General features: G+C 32.8%; 1 protein-coding gene across 5 annotated transcripts in view; it reads right to left on the bottom strand.

The window, feature by feature from the left end:
• The window catches only part of LOC145683499 (phospholipid scramblase 2-like), a 289,918-nt gene that overhangs the window by 134,119 nt on the left and 136,205 nt on the right, over window positions 1-19,594 (bottom strand). For all 5 annotated transcript variants that reach the window (XM_081754836.1, XM_081754839.1, XM_081754837.1 and 2 more), the window contains 2 exons: window positions 11,729-11,887; window positions 1,820-1,951 (listed from right to left, as the gene is read on the bottom strand). In XM_081754836.1, coding sequence (XP_081610962.1) covers window positions 1,820-1,951; window positions 11,729-11,887 — 291 coding nt within the window. The remainder of the gene's footprint in view (window positions 1-1,819; window positions 1,952-11,728; window positions 11,888-19,594) is intronic.

Here is a 19,594-nt window from a genome sequence, read left to right as displayed (position 1 = left end):
TTATTATTCACCACAAGCTCTTTCACTAATTTCTTGAAGCATTTTTTGTAGTTTTTCACCAATGCAACTGAACTGAGTAGAAAATATATTACTTTGTCAGAGAGTGCCTTATATGGATATATTCTGAACTGAGTAATTTATACAACTGCATTTGCACATGATTCTGTGTACGTATCCTTATATGTAGTACAATTATAAATTCGTATTTAAATTCCCATGAGCATAGCAGAGCTAATCCCCTAAGGTGAGTTAATTCCTCCTTATATTCTTTAAAAATGATATTACATTTTAGGCAACTCCAAGCAGTACATTTATATGATACCTCTGGTACCACTTCAGCTGCTTATTGTAGTGCTGCCACAGAATCCTTATAAGACATTCATCTTTTTTAATTGAAGAGTCACGGTTTGATCCTAATATTGTGAGTCAGTAATGCAGCCAACTACCAACTTCGACTGAATATTCGGTCAACTGTAAGTGTACAAATAATGCGTCCTACAGAATGTTTAGGAGGAAAGTAAAGCAACTTAGAAATTGGTGGAAAACACATCTATTGATAAAATCCAGATCATTCTAAGTGAGAATCATGTCCATGCACAATATTTTACTGTAACGTTTAGTACGAATACACATACACAATCTGTAGTCGATACTAAAGCTTCATTCACTCATTCTCTTCATGTTTCGTAATGATTAACATGCCGATATTAGATTGACAAGATTTGAATGGTTAAACTCTTTCTCTCACTGTCTTCTACTCGGATTACAAAAGAAACTATATCCCCGAAGCAGTAACGGAGAGACATATCAACAGAATCTTTGCTGATTTTCAAGACATCATTTTTATATATATTATTATTATTATTATATGGAGTGATTGCTGTTTCAAACCAATGGAAATCCCATGAATTAGCTTGCGCTTTAATTTGGTTCTGATGTTACCTGGAATATATTAATTTCTCTTCCGTGTGTAGTACATGAATATTTCCGAATAGAAGGCAAAGCTCTGACGTTATTAGAGGAATTAGATAATTTAGTTGTTATCGATGTTTATATAATATATGTTAAATCTCACTCATTTCTGTATGCTAATGTTAATTTTTTTTATTCTGGGAATTACTCAATGCACGGATTAAGTATGAAAAATAATAAAGACATCTTCATACGGTGAAGCCATTATTAAAATCAAAATTTCATTCTTTCTCTTTCACAAATTATTACCGAAATTAGATTCAAACTGGCTTGACCAGTGTGAAACATATTGACGAGAGATTAACCCTCATTTCTAAGGTGTAATCAGAAGTATATAGTGGTTAAAATATTAGATTCGTTATTAATTTGTGAACCCAAAACTGTGTTTATATTTAAGCTTTTCTTATTAGATATACATCTTGCTCTTTCATATCTTAATATTCTGATTTCACATTAGTGCGATTTCACGGTGACAGTAAAGCAAGGAAATTCTTTCACTTGAAGGAGTATCGATATACTAGCGTTGATATTGGTTAATTTTTAAAAATTGAGAATTTGTCACATTTCAACAAAAAATAAAACATTTATATTTTTCTTATATTTAGAAAATTCCTCTGTTCTATCCATTATGAATAACTACTACTACTTTGCAAAACAACTATAGTGTATAATCTTACGTCTTTCACGCATAACTTGAAAATTGGCAGAACCTGGAGGTCTGAAAGCCATAAGAAGTTATCCTGTACTGCAGCCCTTGCACGCTCTAACTAGTCGCCGCTTCCTACGAATGATACTAAATATATGTTTACTGTTTTAAAACTATAATTACAAATTACTTCATACTTACGATTAAAATACTAGTTGCCAGCATGACTGCTTTCATGTTGACATCCATATCCATTGGAAAAGAAATTTCGTAATGAGCAGGCAGTGTTCTGTGAATCTTTCCTACTTTCATTTGGCCATCACTAGACATTATCTGAAACCAAGTAAAGGAATATGAATTATTTCTACAATACAGAAAGTCGTAAAACTCTTTTTACACGTACAATCAACACGTATAGGAAAAGCGTACAGGACGTTCGACTTTTAACTGGTCAATTTGCACTATACACTTATTTCGACAGCAAGTATGTTTAAGATGGAATAACAATTTTTAATTATTTATACCTTATAAAAGTAGCTCTCTTTATTTTAGTCTTACATAAGCCAAGAGAGTATGGCTTATGTAAGAAGGATGGCTTATCATAGTGCTACTAATTTTTAGCACGATACGAGTGCCAACGGTAATTTATTTTTTAAAAAAACTAATTTTAACTGAGTTCATTAAATATATATATTTCCTGTTTTGAGTAATATATCAGTTCGTTAAATGATATATATTACAGCACGAATATTTAAAATATATATTTTATCATAGATCAGCCGAACTTTTTATCTTGTAAGAATATTCATTTACTCAAATTATTTATATTCGCCTCATAATTCTATAAGTTAAACAGATACAGTTATAACATTTTAATGCGCTTTTTCGAAGAGAGAAGAATAACATAATAAATACACTGTTTCAGTATCCTGTCTGGTGATCATATTTTAAACTTTCCATTTACTGGACAGTTACATACTCTGTGTGGCATGCGGTCCTATATGTAAAGCTTTGGTCGTAGACGAAAGTAGATGCTCCTTATTAAGGGTAGTTTCGAAACTAACTTTTAAGGAGTGTTACCGTCATCATCTTTTTCTTTCTAAATATTTATTATTCTGCAGTTACGAGTTATAAAAAAACATATATTAGGCAGTGGTAAGATGATGGGAAGATTGATTGTTTCGTTTCAAAAATGTATAAGGTGAAATAAGTGCAAGATAACCATTTAAAACAATGTATCAAATGAATGGAGGTTCGGTTCTTGCTAATGTTCAGAACACCTCCTAGCATACGTCATAGATGAAAGTAGATGCTCCTTATTAACAGTGATTTGAGAACAAACTTCCTTTTCTTTGTTAACAGTCTATATAAATCTACTGAACAACATGTCACCCTTGGCTGACAAGAGATAAAGAAGACATCAAATATTTTCTTTTCTTTACACTTTTTTTTTTCGGTTTTGAACCATTTCCTGTGTCATTGAATTCGCTTATAGTTAACTTGAATGTCAACGTTTTGTAGACATATGTTAAATAATAACACACGTAACGATCAACATTTGGATGTTACTGAGAAAAGTGAAAATTCATTTTACGAAGTGTAATCGATAATAGTGGTGTCATAAGTTCCAAAAACTTACGTAAGTTATTGACACAGCAAACTGATATTAGCATTAATGCATGTGAAAATAATTCCTTGAATAACTTATGCAAAATATAAATATTCGACAATGAAAATTGCAGAATAAACGTGCTGCAAAATTGACGATTTCACTGGAGATTTCATGCAACTAACAGTTTTCAAATTATTCAAGGAAGGCAGATCTCCCACAACAGAAGCACTAATTGAATCAATGATTTTAATTATACAATGATCGTTCGGTAAAAGTTTAATAAATGTTCGGGCTGGGTCGGAGAGACCGAAAAAACTAAAACTACATAATTTGTAAACGAAGTGTTTTAAATAAAAACACATTTATTTAATTAGAAATATTTCTAACACAGCAAAACGCATTTCAGCACAAGCCGGTGTTTTCACTTATTAAAAAAATATTTGTAATTGTATACATACTTTTAGTAAGTTAAATGAGATAAAGTAGAAAATTATTTAAAATTGAATACTTGTTTAGATGTTCTTATAGATGTGTAATATTATAACATTGTGCGTATTAGTTTATTTAAATAAAATAAGGTATAGTTTTGCATCTGTGGCATCTTTCGCTCTTCTGGTCTCCGAAAAAAAAAAACTAGTTTGTCCGAAAATCTTGTTGCTAGAATGCGAGTTTGGCGTGAGAGATTTGATTGCCTTGCGCGCTACATCATGTAAGGGCTTACCATGATTTCCTTAGCTTCTTGAGATAATCCTATTTTGCCATATTTATTTGGTTTGCCTTGAGATTAAAATAGCAATTCAGTGCGACAACGTTCATGACTGCCAAAATATGGCTATTCTGAATTGTTGGCAAGATTGTTATCTATAATGACGGAGTGGGTGGAGTTTACTCAGCAGCGGCAGCAGACAATAATTCTTCACTTTTATAATCTTCAGAACAGTGACTGTTACTATAATAGTAACTAAATAATTCAAAATCAGAATCTGCATTTGAATCGTCCAGTTCACTTTCATTGTCAATTAAAATTCTATGAATTACACACACAGAAACTGCTTCACGTTTCACTATGTTCTAAAGTTGCTCAAAATAGCAATTGAAATGCTTTCTGAATATACACTTTCAAAAAATGTCCAATACAACAAAAAAAGCTAAACTTCTAACAAAATTCTTGACAGTAGCAGAAAAAGTTTCGTAAATGGTCGGGCTGAATCTGACAGGCCCAAGTGAAGTTCAGGGCTCTACTGAAAGCAAACTAACAATAAATCTAACAGGTTTGCATCACTAACACCTCCTATTGGGCGCTTCAGGACGATATACGATAATACAACTCAAATCGTTAATTTTAAGTTGAAAATTTTATTTAAAATACAAGTTGATGAGTCTCGTAGACACGGCCCGTCGGTTCTATGGCTAAAGAAAGCTGGCGCCGAATGTAAAATGCCATACCATCAAATTAATGCTTTTCGCCTCCAACGAAGCTGGGGTTTTAACCTTGTTGTTCTGCTCCTGTTCACTATACACGTACACTGTTTGAATCAATATGACCCTTTATTGAACATTGTTAGAAGAAGTCCTAGCTTTGAAACAATAACTACTGTAGTTTTTTAATATTATTTAAAATATGTTAAAATGTTAACAAGTGTACGTTCTCTTGAAACAACAAAAATGTAAGAAGTTTTGGTTTAGTCTTACAGGTATTGGAATTTTGTAATGATTTCAAGTATATTTTGCCAACGTATACACATTAATTTAAAACACAATCAAACAGATTTTATCAAATAATGCGATATTTTCTACCTTACAGCTAATCATATTTAAGTCCAGATGTTACTGTACTGCTTTAATGTAACTACACTTAGCAAGCATCCTACATAGGACTGAAAACTAACGCATAAGTATATAACAAATGAAACATTTGTTCATAATTTCATAAACGTTACACAGCAGTTTTCATTTACAGAGTAGATATTAACAAAATATATTGTATTCACTGATTTTTTACGAACACAGGATGGTTTGTTAGATGGACAATATATATATTTTTCACCTTTAATAACAGTACACGTTTTTGTGCTCACATCTTTACATTAAAATTCACCATTTCCTTGTACTGTGTTGACAATCTGTCAAGACTCTTCATTTCTCGGCATATATTGTCCAATATCTATTTCAGCTAAGACTAGAATCTTTCCATTTTTATTTTTCCTGTGTGAAGCGTACTCCAGAGAACAATATTCATATTTTTCTTTGGAACATATTGTTAAATAGTTGTATTGTTAGGAAAATAAAATAATGATAAATGCACTTATTTCTTTGACAAAGTGTTCGAAATTTCAGATTTGTTCCTCATTACATTCCCACGCACAGTTATTTATTTCATTGAAGATGCTGCCCTAAGTTTCACGAGGTAAAAAATGAGGAAACGTTGTGCCCTGAGTCCAGGAATAAGATCATACAACACTCAAATCTTGATTTCTCTCATACGTGCACTGGGTTTTAACCCACAAACGCCCAAGACCAGTTTTATTCGTTAGCAACTGCCTGAGCAATACCGTGTTACATCGAAAACCTGAGAAGAAAACTGAACGAAATTCCTACAACAAGAAAACGGGTAGTGTGCCTGAAGTGGAACAACGGGGGTTTGGCTAACTGAATGATATAGCCCATGTAACGTAGTGAAAAATAAAGTGGGTCACTGGTGGCACAAGGAGCGTTTGTGGGTTAAAATGTATTTACTTGTTGTGAGAATACGTAGAATGTTTTGCTCTCAAATAAAGTTCATGCTTTTTGACAGTATGTTACCTTTTTACCCAGCAAATATTGTTTGAAAGAGTAACGTCCAACAAGTGTTAACAACTGTTCATAAACTGTGAAGCTTTCGTCACGATAATATAGTTTAGGAGGAACTTGTACTCACCCTTTCCACACATTTGAAAACGTTGGAAGTTTATCCACATGCTTACCTTCTATTAAAGCGGATTTATTGCCAAATGAAAGCATATAATAAGAAAAAGGTGTTTACCCGTATGATTATGTTAGTAACTGGGATAAGTTTAGACAAAGATAATTACCACCAAAGGAAACTTTCTTCAACAAGCTTAACAACATTCATATAAGTGATGAGAACTATGAGCACGCAAAGAAAGTATGGGAAGAATTTAGTTAGTAACTTCGGACAACACCATGACCTGTACCTAAAAATTCATGCGTTGTTATTAGCAGATGTGTTTGAGAACTTTAGAGAGACATGTTTTAAAGCTTATGGTCTTGATCCAGCTTGGTATATGACAGCACCAGTTTTAGCTTGGGATGCAATGTTAAAGATGACAAATACAAAACTAGAGTTACTAACAGATTACAATATGGTCTTGAAGATTGAGAAAGGTATGAGAGGTGGTATTAGTCAATGTTTTAAAAGATATATAAAAGCAAACAATAAATATATTTAAGATTAAGAGAGAATAAAGAGGAGTCTTACATTATGTACATAGGAACCAATAACCTCTACGCCTGGGCTATGAATCAATATCTACTGTATAAGGGATTTAGATGGTTAAGCAAAGACGAGATAAGAAAAATAGATTTCACAACTATACATGGTGAAATCCGATACTGGTTATATATTAGAAGTAGATCTTGAGTATCCTAAAAATGCATGACTATCACAAAGACTATCCATTAGCTCCTCAAAATATTTGTCCACCTGATTCAAAACTAAGCTATTAACAACCTACACGATAAAGAGAATAATGCGATTCACTATCGGAATCTGAAACAATCTCTATCATTTGGATTGAAAATTAAGAAAACACATAAAATGATAGAGTTCAAATAGTCCGATTGGTTAAAGAATTATATCGATTTAAACACACAGATGAGAACTAAAGCAACAAATGATTTTGAGAAAGACTTTTATGAGCTCATCAATAACTCAGTATTCGGGAAAACGATGGTAAATATTAGGAGATGTAAATATATGAAAATAGAATGTGACCGAACAAGAGTAGAAAAACTAATTGCTAAACCAATTTTCTAAGATAGAATTATTTATACAGAATATCTAAGCGCAATCATAATGAATGAAACCAATTTGACTTTCAATAAACCGATAAAGTTTGAAACGAGTATCTTAGATCTATCAAAGTATTTAATGTACGAGTTCCATTATAATGTGTTGAAGCCAGAAAGCAAGTGAAAATAGAAGTATGTTATACAGATACTGATATTATGTATGCCATATTCAAACAGAAGATGTGTACGAGGACATGAAAAATTATATTGATTACTTTGGTACAAGTGACTACACTAAAGATAACACATATAAAATACTCCAGATCAATCAGAAAATACTTGCTAAGATAAAGGATGAGGTTAAGGCACCGTTATACAGAAACTTGTAGGTTTAAAATCTAAGATGTACTCAATAATAGCACCTCAAATGGACCTAACAGACAAAGACTTTAAAGGCAAGCGCGATAAGGAATAGTGCTGTAAGAAAACCAAAGGTGTAAAAGGAGTGTTTTATACAAAGAACTTACATTTGCAGAGTACAAAGACTATTTATTCATTCAAAGGCACTACCATAAGAAGATGAATTTGCTTATAAGTTATAGGCATGATATATATAGTATAAAAGTAAATAAGTTAGTTTTCCGTTGTATACGTGATAAGCGATGTGTTTTATGAGATGGGATAAATACCCTGGTATAGGATCTTTATAAGATAGAAAAGTTGTAGTTATAGTTCTTAGATATAAGTTAGGTGTACTTTAGTTGTTGTTTTAGATATAATTAGATATAAGTTAGTTGTAGTGGTAGATATATAAGTATACTTTATGGATGTAACTATAAAGTGCTCTGGATGCTGTATAATTTAATTGAAGTACTGCGGTAAATAATATTGTCCAGTGATGGGTGTGCTAGGCAGTCAGGGTTGGAACAAATATGTGCTAGGAGTGAGCTATTGATTCTACTTATTCTTGAAAAGCCTTATCGATGCCGAAAATTTCTGATCGTGTTATCTCTATAGTGAAAAACGTTAAAACGGGAAATTGTTCATTTCTACCACTTACGGTTTTACTAGAATGTCAAGGGTGAAGAAGAAAATTGTTCTCGAAACGTATAATCCACTTCCGATAACAGCTATTCTCTATAACAGTTTTACCATTAACGTTGAAACGGGAAATAACTCATTTCTCTCACTCCCGGTTTTATTAGAGTGTTAAAGATGAAGATGAAAGTAGTTCTTGAAAAGTTTCATCTATTGCCTAAACACTTTTTCGTTATCTATTATCGTGTTTACTCTATAGTAATAAACGTTAAAACCGGAAGTGGCTCATTTCTACCATTTCCAGTTTTACTAGAATGTTAACGATGAAGATGACAGTACTCACGAAACGTTTAATCGATTCCCGAAGACCGTTTTTCCGCCATTTATTACTGTTTTCTCAGTATAGTGATCAACATTGAAACCAGAAAAGGCTAATTTTTACCTTTTCCGGCTTCACTAGACTGTTAAGGATGAAGATGAGAGTTGCCTTTTAAACGTGTAATCGATTGCCGAGAACCGCTTTTCACTATCTATTAATGTTTTCGTTCTATAATGATCAACGTTAAAATCGGATATTACTCGCTTGTAGTTATTTCGGTTGCCAAATCATCTCTATTAACGAACTCCCTCAAGATAACTACCCCATCTATCTACTACCAAAAAAAATTAAAATTCGCATCCTTTCAAATGTAATCCTGCGGAGTAAGGTACGTACGTAAGTACGTACACATTAACATTACGATGTTACATTTTCCACTATGTGATCCTAAGAGTACAAACCGTAAAGAGGATCACATAATATTTTCTCAATTGATTTGGAAACTAGAAGTTGTAGTATATTTGTTTCACTTGCGAGTTGAGTAGAGAGAATAATGTCGGGATGAACATACTCTTGGGCACTTAATGAATTATACAAAGCTCCTTCTCGCTATCCATTCTACAAAACTAAATGTTTTATTGATTTCTGCCGCTCCCTATTTTATTAGAAAGATCATAGTCGAATTAGAACATATTCTTTGGACAATTGAATACAGAAAACCCCTTCTCGCTATTTATTGCGGTTTCTAACCTATTGCGATCAACACTAATACAGGAAGTAGTTGGGTTTTGCCACTCCCGATTTAGTAAGGCGTTTAAGAGAGAAGAGGATACTTATCCTCACAACGTTAAATTCATTCCCAAAAACAGCTTGTCTCTATCTGCGTATGTACATTAATTTGTACACTACTTCCAGGTTTACTACAATGTTAATAATGAAGGTGAAATTTATCCTTGTCACATTTTATGGATTGCCTAAAATAGCTTCTTGCTATCTATTAACGTTTTCGATCTAAAGTGGTGAACAATGAAATCGGAAGTGACTTATTTATACCATTTCCGGTTTTACAAGAATGTGAAGGATAGAGATAAGAGTTGTCCTCGAAACGTTTAATCGATTGCTGAAACCTATTTTCCCCTATCCATTACAGTTTTTGCTCTACTGTGATCAACGTTGAAACCAGAAATTACCTTTTCTCTACCACTTCCAGTTGGCAAAATCAACTCCATTTCAAACTTTCGAGATAACCATACTATTTATATATTGCAAAACACAGGATTTAAAAATTCGCATTCGTTCAAATGTTATCGTGCGGAATATTACGACATTATAAGTTCCACTAAGTGATCCCCCCGCCACACACTAACATATGTACACACGGACGTCTACCTGGCAGTTCCCGCTTGCTTACGTCAGAAGCTAGAAACAGAAAGAGAGAGACAAGGAGAGATAATCTTATTGTACCTTTATACTGAACGCACCATTACTCAGAAGGTCAATTTACAAAAGAAGGGTGCAAACGAAACTTCCAAAGATTGGTATGCCTACCACTGCTTTACTTTACACATGAAATTGTTACAATGATTGATTCGTAAAACAATGTATATTGTTTTCTTAACGGCAGTGTAAGAAAATACCTTCAAATTGAGCACAAAATAAGAAGTTAAATTTTTCTTTCAAAATTTTGCAAAATCAGGATCGATGGCATCATGGGAATAGTCTACAATGACAATATATGCAAAGACATATTAATATACTCCACGCTTTCCGGTGGTAGCCACAAAGCTTCGGATGATGTTTGGTTTCCTAATCATAAACAAACGTGTATATATATCCGAAAACCTCATCACAAGATTTGATTAGAGTGTAATGATTAGTCAATTGTGACGTACAGCGAATTTTGATATAAAGGGATCAGAGATAATATTATGCATTGTGGGACAATTCTTATCTACAACAACACCTATCGGCACTATTTGAGCATCTTGACGAGACAATTACATAGAAGCTCTGGCCTTCATTTCCTTTGGAAAATAATGTGAAGAGTAAAATCGAGGCTTATTATGAGTGAGTCACAATAACAAGAGTATTTCATTAAAATATTATTTTTTTATAATCATTTTGATGTTAGTGATCTAAATGTTTCATAGATATTTGGGTCGTAACTTCATTTTTTTTTAAACTGGAATTTTTAATAAATATGAGTTTTTCAAGAATTGGAATTTAATTTTGTATGATTCGATGTGTTTTGTGTTCATTTCATATAGTATACGTAAATTCTCAGCATTTTGAATTACAGGCTAAAGACAAGTAGATATTAAACAAAAATTATAAGTTGTCTTTAAGAGGCTGAAACTCAGGATCAGTTTATAATCTACTGGGTTGAAATGAAATTAGCTTTTTAAGTTTTACGTCCCACGGTTATGCCGGTTAGGCTAAAGGAGACGGAATCTAATGGGTTATAAATAATATCATCCAAGAGAGGTAATAGAAACCAATTTGTAAAACAATCAGTTAGACTACTATTTAAATAGTGATATCTTTTTGGAACATAAGAAATATATTCATTTACGTTTCTGGAAAGAAACCAGGAGATATCTTGTTTTCAAAATTTTTGACGGAGCAAAAAATGTAAATATGAAATGTTCACTCAAATATGGAATCTTATAATTCCTCTTCGAGAACCAAAGTTCGAACCATTTAGTTACAAGTGTATTACTAATGAATTTAACTTTCCAAAATTACTTTCTTTCTTTATTTGTTAGCGATTTAATGCAATCAGAAATTACACATATTAATAATTTCCTATTATAATATTTTGATTCCAATAAATATTTGCATTTCCACAGTGAACCATCTGTTGAAACTTGAAGTGGTGGAAGTCAATAATTTCCGGTTTTGCCACTTACAGCTATAGTGAAAAAAAAACTGCAATAGATCGATTCAGCAACATACGAACGTGTTTAATATCTGTTTGTAACATGTCTATTGTTTTTTATAGCAAGGGAGGAATAAAAGGTAATTAATTACATTATTGAAGTCACATTATTTGGAAGTCTATTATAGTTTCATACCTCAAGTGAAACTCAATTTTGATAATAATATTATCGAACATTCAGAAAGGACTTACGTTGTAGTCCTCAATAAATGTAACATTGCTACGTATCTTTCGTATTGTATATACGACGTCGTCTGCTGCATTCTTTATTCTAAAGCGTCGTTTGCAAAAGCCCCATTCTTCCTCTATTGTTGCTACAGAATTACCTGGTGGTGCGAATACATCCATTTTCTGTCCGAAAAGGAGAAATTCAGTTAAATAGATAAAGGAAATAAAATCAGATAAAACAATTTAAAGCATAGTTTTCAAACTTGCAAGATTTTAAAATTATTTTATTTGAACAAACCTTATATTTTAAGTTCAGAAAAACGTATTGTGATTGAATATAAAAATCAATATTCCAAAAGTATCTTCATGACGTTTTCAAGATTAAAGTCATACGCAGTAACTTTTCTCCAATTTTCTATAGTAAGACTAAAATACACACACGAATATGGGCAGCAAACGTATAATATCTCGTTTGGTACAGAAAAAAGGAGTAGAGCGGTGCGGCTCATGAATATAAAGATATATTTCCGTAAGAGTGGAGGTATGTCGCAAGACTGTATTATAGATTTTATAATTGTTGAAATTGTCATATCATTTTGTTTAATAAATCTGTAAAAAAAAAATTACATTATTTTACGAGTTGTAGTTATTATAACGGTAATTGCTTTCCTCTACATGTGGGATTCACGTGAACATAAGGATTCCGCCAGACAGGTGTGGATATTTTTGAGCGCTTTTGCTTGAAGTGATCTCCGAGCGGTAGAGAGTTTGACCCATATCATTATCTGATCAGTAACGTTTTTGTAAATTTTTTAACATCACGGTCTTAAAATTTCTCTTCATTTCTTTCACGGGATGTGCCCTAGGCTAAGTTAAGGTAGAAATAGCAGTAGGAATCGAAAAATTAGGAGGATTTTCGTTTGAGATGTTGATAAATGAATGCATATTATGAGATACCATAATATATCAGGCATTACAATATATCAAACATTATAATTATCAGTTTCTAGATCATTAAATTATTCGTTTAGGAGATGAAGCAGAGAAATATCCAGCATGACAGGAAGAGGACGAATATATTAATGCTTATAGACCGGAATAGTCATCGGCAATTGTCTCACATCTCCACCATATGCATCATTGGTGATGTATCCCATAGCATGTGCGGAGTCAGAAATTTTATGTGTTTCTTAAAGATATAAACATGTATGTTTTATGGTGAGAAGTGTTTATAAAAAAAACGTCAATTCGAAACACTGGAATGTAAGTGCGTAGTTGTGTGACCAAAATGAAACACTGAATTGGTATAAGCAGCTGTCATTTTCAGGTTTGTGGTTTTCTTTCTACGTTTTATTCACACTCGCGCATCCCCGTAAGCGCTATTTTTGTACCGTAGTCACTAACATGCAAGTGGCATATGAAGATTTTATACGAAGCAAGTGGTATATGAAGGTATCTGAAGAAAAACTAGATATTGTCAGAAACCATATTATTCTGTTCCTAAGGCACTGTTCTCACTACGGCAGAGCTCCAAAGCCTGAACATTCATATATAGTTTCGGTGCATTCTGTGCAACAACTGTACGATTTGTATCTGTACGATGTGAACAAAGGAAAATCGGTCCAGTGAAATTTATAAGGATGAGTATATATATAAGGATGAGTACCATTCTTGTAGCAATTATATTCTGCAGGATTGTTTCAATCACTAGAAAACGTGGAATAAATTGATTTTTAAGTACTAATATTCTCAGTGACACATATTATTAGAATAAAAATCGCTTTTCATTTTCCAAATTTCCAGAAAAACTCGGCATTTTTCATTCGTAGGTACAGTAGAATCCGTTCACCTTATATGATTACGAATCTTGAAATATACGGGCCTACTAATTTTACTACATTACCATTATGATTTTTTCTTATGCACAAGGATATCAACTATTGTATTTGCAATTTTTGGAAATTATTTTAGTTATAATAGTATTTGCATCACCTGAGGCAAATTTTGGCCCCTGGGTCCCTCCTCCAGGATCGTTCGTCCCTGGCCTAAAGTCAAAGACCTGGGGTACCTACGACCACCCCCTCTATATTTTGATGAAGTACTTTGGCCCACCCCTTAAATTTTGGCAAAGGTAAGTATAACCACACCCTTTAATTTTGGGAATTTCCAAACCTAAATATTTGGTGAGATAGAATAGGACCCAGGTATGTACCCCTGTATTTTTTGAGGAGTACCTCTAGTTAACCTTCTTAGCTGAAAAAATGCCAAAAATTCACGTTTTGGAGGTTTTTGACCTAATTTATCCCTTTGAAGAAGCCTTAGTACCTCATATTGCTACATGAAAATGTATGGAGGGTGAATTTCCTTTCATAAGACAATGTAAACTAATTCACAACTTTAAAATTTTTTGAACGGTATATTGGCCCAACCCATAATTTTGGAAATTGCAAAATTAAAAAAAAAATTGATATAATAATACAGGACATTCATACATACAACTTTATATTTGAGTTGTCCATCTCGTTTCCTTTCATGGTTTAAAAAATTAGAAATTATAAACTTAAGCAATACGTTGTACCACATGGAAGGTGTTCGATTGACATAATTTTATTTTTTTGATGAGGTCATTGTATCTTATATTGGTGTATATAGGAGTCCATTTCCTTTCATAAGGCATGTGTGTTTTCTTGGTATTTTAAACTAAAATTGCCCCTTTCAATTTGGGGAATTGACCGAACAAAAATTTGGTAAGATCTTTTGTAACTTATGGTAGTTTATCTTGGATATAAAATATTAGTACGGTCATGTGATCGATGATTGACCTTTGGTAAGTCTTTGTTAAATTGGACGAGTCCATTGTCTTTGATACGACCCGGGTCCATTGTTGGGACCAACCCTGATTATAAAACAGTAGTTGGCCAATGTTCTGTAGGACATTTATTATGAGTCAGGTGAAAATCTTCAACAAGATTCGTGATAGGGATTTCATATTGTATTGCACACTTCTTCAATAGAACAGTACTTTGAATTTTATACGTCGTAACTACAGGTATATTATTTTATGTACCCTATTAATAGTATACCTTTAAATTGTAATGAAAAATAAGAAATGAGCATAAATTGTATTTCATGTTTTCCGCTTCTTACTTCTTGGTACACTAACATATTGACAATGTTTCTAGTTATTGTATATACAAAAAATAGCCATCAGCCAATCAAATACCATCAACAATAACCTTGTCAGTGATTAACTGGTCAGATTGCATCTCTAGAGAGTGAGTTACGACATAAGTTCAGTGTTGTTGCATATCAGGTATCATGTGTTGATATATAGCCTTTAGACTATAAGTGATAACTACAATTCTAAGATTGAAAGCGTCAAATTATTAATCTTACCTATCACATTTCAAGTCCGTAATTTAAAACTCGAGGTAAAAATTAACCAATCAGATTTCAGTAAAGATAACTTTCCACCAATGATCCAGAATATGAGTTGTAATTAAATTTCCAAATATTGTTTCATATCAATCGAGTTTTGAACGGTAAGCATATCATTCACAGTTTTCGCCTCATACTAGAATTTTGTCTATCACAATTTCCAAATTTAAAGAATGGCCCTACCTACCTCTCTCAAAATGCATCAATGTACCTAAGTCTTAGATTTAATTATGTACTTAACCATAATGTAATATGACTGAAGATAATTGGTAAAGGGCAACCAATATTTATTAATTTTGATATTAATGCTTTATAAACTTTCATATTTTAAATGGAAATAAAACTCAATTGCCAATCTGGGGCTGTTAGGTCGTTCACATGTGTAGAGAAATTAAGGAAGTCTCGTAACAACTCAGACTATGTCCAGATAAAACATTCTTTTAATAGAAAAAATAACTTATGTTATGTAGCAATGTGTGAAGTAATTAACAAACACTTCCTACTTCGGTAATTCTGAAAAATGTAAGAGGAAGAAATGACGCTACCAAAAACTAGGAAGAAAAAGTAGATGGACTAAATGAGGAGTGAACTAGAGAGAGTTTTGAAATGACCATCACAGAAGAAGGATCGACCTCTCAAATCTTCATCGATCAAAATATTGGTGAGTACATGCTGGTTACAAATTAATCACACACTTTTATTATTTGACTTCATTACCAAATTCGTTTCACATCAACATCTAACTTCTAATTTAATATAACAGTTAAAATGGATTTGTCATAAGGCCACAGCACCAGTTTTGGGTAATTATCTGATCTGATATATCTAGTTTTATTTATGCAATCAAAACTATACAGCTTAACAAATTTATAGCTCTAACTAAAATAAAATGATTAAGTTTCGTTATGAGAATGCATCCTAAATTGACCCCATGCTATCATGATTATTATTACGTGAGTTATGTGTGGATATAAATTTTGTATGTTGACGTCCGGATTTCGATCCAATAAGTTGGTATACGTTAATAAAATCATATGCTACAGTTAGGTCTTAATTAGTCCAATAACTTCCTGCAATTGTTTACCTTAGAAGGGAATAGGCAGAACTAACTGTGGTTTAGAAAAATTTACAGAATTTTGTTCCAAGATACATTACTCCCTTACGTTTTGAACCAGAACTCTCATTGGTTTGTGGGAAATGGCGCAAAATCGAGAAAGTGGGATAGAATGCCTCGATTGATTTTATTCAAACTGGAATTTTTTGTATGTATAGTGGAAAACAAGGGTTTCCTCTGAAAAAATTAACAGCCCCCTATCATTTTCCCCCATCAAAAATTAGATTCAATATTTTGAACCCTTTTTGACCTATGAGGGTTTGCGAGCACAATTATGTAATAAAATAATTTTAGATGTCTCTTTAACCCTACAATCACATTTTTTTTTTCAAAATTGTAACACTTGTACGCCATGGTCAAAATTAGCCAAAACCATCCATACAACACCTAAAAGGGGGAGTTGGAAAACTAAAAGCTATTGATGTAACTTTAGCATATTTGCTACGTGAATGAATGAGAAATCACGCCTGTAATGCACCAAACTCACTGAGGCCCCATTTGATCGTCTATGGCGTCCCCATCTCCATTTTGAGTCAAACTGAAACTGTTAATATTGGTGTTTATTTCATATGAATCAATCAGCCTGAATATGAATATGAGGTAAAATTGCTATTATACCCCAGTAAATATCCCATTTGAGGATGCCTGAAGTTTCAGTGTGAGTGTTGATATTTAAAGCAAATGTTATCTATACCTACCATGTCCATTAAAAGTGAAATAACCTCAGCTGGAAAGAGAATAACCAGTAAAAAAAGCATAATATATCATAATAAAACATAAAAACATAATAAAACATCAATTTACACAGTCGCAACAATACCTAATGACACTTTTATAACCTTCTCTACATGGTTTTAGATGAAGCATTTGTATATCTTGAAAGCACTGTCGTTTTCAATATTTTGTTGTTGTCCTTAACATGCTACATATTGATATTACCTCTTTCGTCGAATATTTCAGCCAAAGAAAATATTGCTTGTTTATTTTGGAAGGGTCCACAAAACAATCCTTTCAAACTGTGGCGGATTTAGAAGATAAAAACTGGGGGCAGCCATAACCCTTACTATGAAGTTATATCATTAGTTTACAATAAACTTTCAAAAATATATAAATAATCGTTCAATTATTTTTGTCATTCGAAAAATTGGGAGAGCCTAGGTTCCCCCGGCTCCGGGCTAGATCCGCCACTGTTTTCAAATATTTTTTGCAACTCGAGAAAAATCCTCAAAATTCTGTGAAGAAATAGATGTAAACGGTACTTCGCTTTCCACAATTTCTTCTGTTAAAGCAACAAAGGTGTTTTTGTTTCCTGAAGTTTTCGCAGATTTCATGATTGCAATGATTGCGGAATGATTTTAATCTGGTCTCACACGTATGGAGAATTTATTGAGTAGAAGACTAGCAATTCTATATTACGGATCGACACTAGCTATCATTTCATTGTCAAATATTTCATCCAACAGACGATACTTTTCTTTCAGCATTGCATGTATAGCTTTAACTGCCCAATGACTTCTTGTAACAAACTTGTATCATTTGCTTCTGCAGTGGAGAATTGTGATTTTTTGCCTTTAAATGCAGGCATGGAAACTTCATTACCTTTATACTCAATATTAGTTCTACAGGGTCTATATTTTAATCCATTGACTAGTAATTTAATAATTTAAAAGTACAATTCTTATATAGATGGGAGCTCTTGCCCCCCACGAAAAATAATAATAGGCACTTCTGGCTGCCAGTACTCCTTTTTACGCGACAAATTCACACAATTGTGCTCGCAGACCATCATAGGTCAAAGGGGCCTCAAAATATTGAATCGAATTTTTTGAGGGTTAAAATGGTCAGGGGAGCTATTAATTGTTTCAGAGGAAGCCCTTGTGTACACCTATATCCAAGTTTGAAGGAAATCGATCGAGCCACTCTTGAGAAATAATTTAATCATATTTTGTTCGATTTTGCGCCATTTCTCATGAACCAATGAGAGTTGAGGTTTGAAACGTCAGGGATTAATGTATCTTGGAACTACCAATATAACACCCAGTTCTTGTCCCAAGATTCATTTGGGGGCCATTCCACTATACTTATCCACCCATGACCTTTATAGTCATTCATATTGAGGTTCTATACTATTATACTAAAATTTTAAATTTGACAATATCCAAATTTTAAGGATAAGTCCTCCAAAATTTTAAGAAGGATGCACCATCGGATCTGTGTGTTTTTAAAGAGAATGGACCCCTGTACACACACATATAACCATATAAGGTAATAGGTCCTAATCAAAGGAGATAAATTAGATCAAAAACCGAACACGTGGTAAAACGTATTGTTTACGTTTATACCTTGCATTTTTTTTTACAAATGAAAGGGAACAAGATGAACCACTCAAACTTATAGTAACACATACTGATGTCCAATACTATTATACCAAATTTTTTAGGTATGAAAGTTTCCGAAATTTAAGGAGTGGGCCAAGGTACCACTCCCAAATTTTGAGATGGATGCAACAGTGTATCCATGCCTTATGAAAGAGAATTGGTCCGTGTACACGAACATATAAGATAATACCCATCAAAAAAGATAAATTAGGTCCAAACTTCCGAAATTTGATTTTTTGGCAGTTTTTTATCAATGAAATTGAACAAGATGGATCCCCAAATCTGGATGGTCGAAGGCTAACCTACCAAATTTTTAGATTGGAATACGGAATAAAAATGACCTTTTTTAATGGAAATAATAAAGACCAAACATATTTTATTTTGACAATATGTGCCACTGAGAATATTCGCACTTAGGAATCAATATACTGTACAGTAACTTTTTGGTGCTTGCCACATTCCCGTTGAATGGGTGGAACAATGGTAATCGGATAAATATTGTCCTTAAAATAGTTTTACATTTATATTTAACTATTACAAAGTTATAACAGTATTAATATTAGTACGAGTCTATAATCGTTTTTACCTTTATAGTATTCCTAGTTAGCTTGATTGTAAGAATGCTTCTTGAAGGACTCAATCGATACTGAGGATCATCTTTCCACTTTACAATTAATATATTGGCAACTAATATCATTTTCATTACTCCGTCCTAATTATACTTGGATTTTAATCAATATTATTATTCTCGTAAAAGTTCTTCACGTTAACTACTTTACAATTTTTATAATATTGTAATTGAGTCGGTTTCTGTTAAAAGGGCGTATGCAGCATTTTTCACAATTCCAACTTGTTTAAAACAAATGAAAGTTTTAGAGGTAGATGTAACAATTTGTGTTAAAGGGGCGTGTGTTTCATGAAACGTGTTTTCAATATAAGGCATTTCTCTATTTTTCATAA

Source organism: Thermobia domestica, chromosome 4 (assembly GCF_964235325.1).
Source record: "Thermobia domestica chromosome 4, izTheDome1.hap1.1, whole genome shotgun sequence".
Classification (NCBI taxonomy): Eukaryota; Metazoa; Arthropoda; class Insecta; order Zygentoma; family Lepismatidae; genus Thermobia; species Thermobia domestica.
The sequence above is the reverse complement of the archived record's forward strand: the minus strand, read 5'-3'. Positions and strand labels throughout refer to the sequence as shown.